General features: G+C 44.2%; 1 protein-coding gene across 1 annotated transcript in view; it reads right to left on the bottom strand.

Moving 5' to 3' along the window:
* MRPL15 (mitochondrial ribosomal protein L15) overlaps positions 1-2645 on the bottom strand; it is a 9543-nt gene extending 6898 nt beyond the window's left edge. Inside the window, exons 1-3 of the mRNA XM_017531791.2 lie at positions 2455-2645; positions 1126-1280; positions 353-518 (exon numbers count right to left, since the gene is read on the bottom strand). Of these exons, the coding sequence (XP_017387280.1) occupies positions 353-518; positions 1126-1280; positions 2455-2562 (429 nt within the window). The 5' untranslated portion in view covers positions 2563-2645. The remainder of the gene's footprint in view (positions 1-352; positions 519-1125; positions 1281-2454) is intronic.
* Between the last annotated feature and the right edge of the window lie 1712 nt (positions 2646-4357).

Genomic DNA, 4357 nt, shown 5'->3' with positions numbered 1-4357 from the left:
AAACGGCAAGGTCACTCATGCCTGTAATCCCAGCACTTTGGGAGGCCAAGGCAGGCAGATCATGAGGACAGGAGATCAAGACCACACTGGCCAACATGGTAAAACCCCGTCTCTACTCAAAATACAAAAACTAACTGGGCATAGTGACGTGTGCCTGTAATCCTAGCTACTCAGGAGGCTGAGGCAGGAGAATCACTTGAACCAGGGAGTCAGAGGTTGCAGTGAGCCAAGATTACACCATTGTACTCCAGCCTGGAGATAGAGCAGGACTCTGTCTTGGGGCTGGGGGCGGGGAGGGGGGGGTGTGCAGGAATCCTTCTACATAACACCAAAAGATCTAATCCAGACTTACCTCCTCGACCAGCTGGACTCCATAATCTCTTTTAAGTGGCTGGATGGTCACACCTCTCCCATTGACAAGCTGCGTTAAGTCAATAGGTTGAGTAGGATCAACACGACCCAGATCAATAAGATACTGCAGTCTATTGAGACTCAAAGGCTTATACTGGCGTCTGAAGCTGTAAAACAAGAATGTATGAGCTGAAAAACTCTCATCTTCCTATAACTCCTCCAAATCAACTCAAAGCTTTGTCCTGTGTCTTCCTCCAATTTTAATTATTTAACTAAATAAAACCCTCTTGAGTGTAACACAAACATGTAATATTGCTTGGTTTTGGTTAATGAAATGATAGCTGTACCACCTTTGTTCCACTAAAAATTATTTCCCTCTATACGCATTTACTTCATTTATTTACACAAATAAATCTGTGGAAAATTTAACTTACTATGGAACTCAAAGTAATAATAACGGTAGTTACCATTTATTAGGTGATGACAGTGGGCCAAATTTTTATATAGACTGTCTATTATTACTAATTCTCTTAACAACCATGAGGGCAGGCATTAGAATCTCCATTTTGCAGGTCTGAGTGCAATGTCTGGGCTTTTTTTCCTTTTAATAATTGAGGCAAATTTTCATGACCAAAAAATGGTTCAGAGGAACAGTAGCAAAAGTTGGCTTCAAAGTGAATTTAAAATTTCCACCAAAATTTCTACCAAACTATTTTTTAGGTGCTTCTTAATGGAAATTGGGGGCCTGTACTTTAAATAGCAAAGCAACCTTACCTATGTCCTTCGTTAAAACCGTATTTTGGGATTCGGATGTAAAATGGAGTCTGGCCTCCCTCAAAGCCCAGGCGAGGCCGGGTTCCTCTTTGCCTTTCCCCTTTGTGGCCTCTGCCACATTTTCTACCTCTTCTCCGACCTCTTGGTCGCCTCTCCTACAAGGAAATAAGAGAATTTTGTGAATTTCAGATGCATTTCTGAAAACCGCATTTCATCTCTTCACTGTTTATCTTTTTGTTACGCTGTTAATTCATCCAACCAACCACTATTGTGTGACAGGCATGTCCTAGTTGCTCAAATGTCCACACGCTCTGTTAGCATCTTTGCTTCTGAAGACATAGCTAATTCTTGTAACCAAAGTCCAAGCTGTGCATCAAAACGAAAAAGTCAAGTTTGGGATGGGGATAAGGTTTTTATAATAGGCTAAAACTGAAAAAAATCCTAGAATTAAATATCCACAACATTTTAAATGATAGTCAGAAATTTTTTATTTTGCAATTAGTTGTAAATGTGCAAATATTCTTCATAACCCTGTAATTGTATTTGAAACTAATTTGTTGAAGAAAATTTTCCTTAATTTACTTCCTATTATTTCACCAAAGCAACGAATTGACTGCTGAAACGACAGTACGCTGTCAACAGCTTTTCTAGCTGTATTTACTGAACTGCAGAAGAGCCAGCTGCAATTCAGATCTTTCCAATGAACATAAAAATACACAGGGAAAGCACTTCATTTTAAATCCAATTTTGCAGGACACAATGACTTTGTAGTTTCAGAGAGTCGGCTTCTCTAAGTAGTATCTTTACATTTCTAAAAATAAACCTTGGCCGGGAACAGGGTCTCACGCCTGTAATCCCAGCACTTTGGAAGGGCGAGGCGGGCATATCACGAGGTCAGGAGTTCGAGACCAGCCTGACGAACACGGACAAGCCCCGTCTCTACTAAAAAATACAAAAATTAGCCGTGGGTGGTGGCGTGCACCTGTAATCCCAGGTATTCAGGTGGCTGAGGAAGGAGAAACACTTGAACCCCGGAGGCGGAGGCTGCAGTGAGCCGAGATGGCGCCATTGCACTGCAGCCTTGCACTGCAGCCTGGGCGACAGAACGAGACTCCCGTCTCAAAACTAAATAAATAAAACAAACCTTAAGAACTGGGTGCGCGTGGAACGATCGCCCTCTGGGCAGTAAAGGAGAACAGGCACGAGGCAACCTTACGTTCATCCCAACACTCTCCCAGAAAGGGCAGTTTTCTTAATGACAAAGGGAAAAGGGCTGCTTCCATTGCCCCGGTCCCCAGCGTTTCCCCCGCAACGCCACCAGCCATTTACCGGTTTCCTGGAGCCGGGATTCGGCTTTAAGTTGGCCAGGCTCACACGCGGCAGGTCCCGGAGTAGGTCCAGGGCCCGGGACCTACCGCCCTGCAAAGGACCGGCCATAACTCCCAGATCCAAGAACTTTCAAGGGCGCCCCGAGCCGCTGGGAGGCCACGTGGTCTCGCGAGCTGCTTTACGGTCGTAGCCCCGCCCCTGTCGCGCAGCAGCCGCGCGCGCACGCGCGGGACTCGGGCAGAGGAGTGTGAGTCTGCAAGCTTGTCTCTGGGGTCCTTTTCTTTTAGTTCTTGAGGGACGTGATCTTATTTTCCGATATCTTGCTTTGTCCTCGGGGTCCCTTTTAATATTCTGAATGTAAAACCATCTCATTCACCAAACAGGAGTACGCACTAAAAACACTGCGTCAGATAAAGGATCTTTTTTGAGTCAGTGTTTGGCGTTGCCTATTAGTCCAGGCAGTGCGTTCTCTGAGGACAACGCAGAACCCGGAGTAAAGCATTGTGAGCTGTCAATTATCAGCTTTTGAACTTGTATAATTATACGCCGTGGGTACGAAAATAATACTCATAGTGCTCCTATCAAAATGCCTGGCTAATAGCATTTTTAATGCCTAATCTTTGAATAAGACTCAAAGTATGAACTCTCATCGTGTGCATCTGTATTGAGTGAATCACAGTTGACCACTTAGACTGGCACGGTACTAATTGCCTGGTGGCCAGGCCCTGTATTAAATTAGCCTTACTCGAGTTACAGCCATTCTAAAGGTACAGTAGATGATGTTACTGAAATTTGCAGTCACAGCGAGGTAAGGCTTAGCAAGGTCCAGTAGCTTGACCAACTTCTTGCAACAAGCAACAGAGCCAGGATTCAAACTTACACTGCTTCCTACTATAAAAGTAGTATTTTTAGAATGTAAAATTGAGTATCTCCAAACATTACTCGAAAAATACTAGCTCTTCTATTTTAAGTTAGTTTAATATAGAAAAGACTGTTCCTTTTTCTTTCTTTTAGTAATCGTGTGGTATTTCACTGTCTTGCTGGAGAGTTTTTTCTGCTAGGTCTTACTAGTAATCACAAATAATGAAGGTGAGAATTTTTGGAAGGCAGCTGTCTTGGGTTTAACTACATCTTTTTTAAGTTCCTTTAAATCAAGTATAAAATAACCACATAAAGAAAAAGTTGTATTCATTCCTTCAAGTACTATTTATAAGTAATACGCTGAACTTGTTAGAAATACATATGGCGGCTGGGCATGGTGGTTCACGCCTGTAATCCCAGCATTTTGGGAGGCCGAGGTGGGTGGATCACCTGAGGTCAGGAGTTCGAGACCAGCCTGGCCAATATGGTGAAACCCCATCTCTACTAAAAGTACAAAAATTAGTCAGGCATGGTGGTGGGCACCTGTAATCCCAGCTACTCGGAGGCTGAGGCAGGAGAATCCCTTGAACCCAGGAGGCGGAGGTTGCAGTGAGCCAAGACCGCACCATTGCACTTCAGCCTGGGCAAAATGGGCAACAAGAACGAAACTCCGTCTCCAAAACAAAAAAAAGAAAGGAATACATATGGATGAACGCAAACAGTATTTCATTCCCAGGTTGTTTGAAATCTAGTAGGGAAGACTTTCCAAAAGTGATTTTTTTTTTTTTTTTTTAAGTTAAAGATAGCCGGGCGCAGTGGTTCACGTCTGTAATCCCAGCACTTTGGGAGGCGGAGGTGGGCGGATCACGAAGTCAATAGAGCGAGACCATCCTGGCCAACATAGTGAAACCCCATCTCTACTAAAAATACAAAAAAATTAGCCGGGCGTGGTGGCGTGTGCCTGTAGTCCCAGCCACTCGGGAGGCTGAGGCAGGAGAATTGCTTGAGGCGGAGGTTGCAGTGAGCCGGGATCGTGCCACTG

This window comes from Cebus imitator, unplaced genomic scaffold (assembly GCF_001604975.1).
Source record: "Cebus imitator isolate Cc_AM_T3 unplaced genomic scaffold, Cebus_imitator-1.0 Scaffold73, whole genome shotgun sequence".
Lineage (NCBI taxonomy): Eukaryota > Metazoa > Chordata > Mammalia > Primates > Cebidae > Cebus > Cebus imitator.
This window is presented reverse-complemented; position numbering and strand designations above follow the sequence as displayed.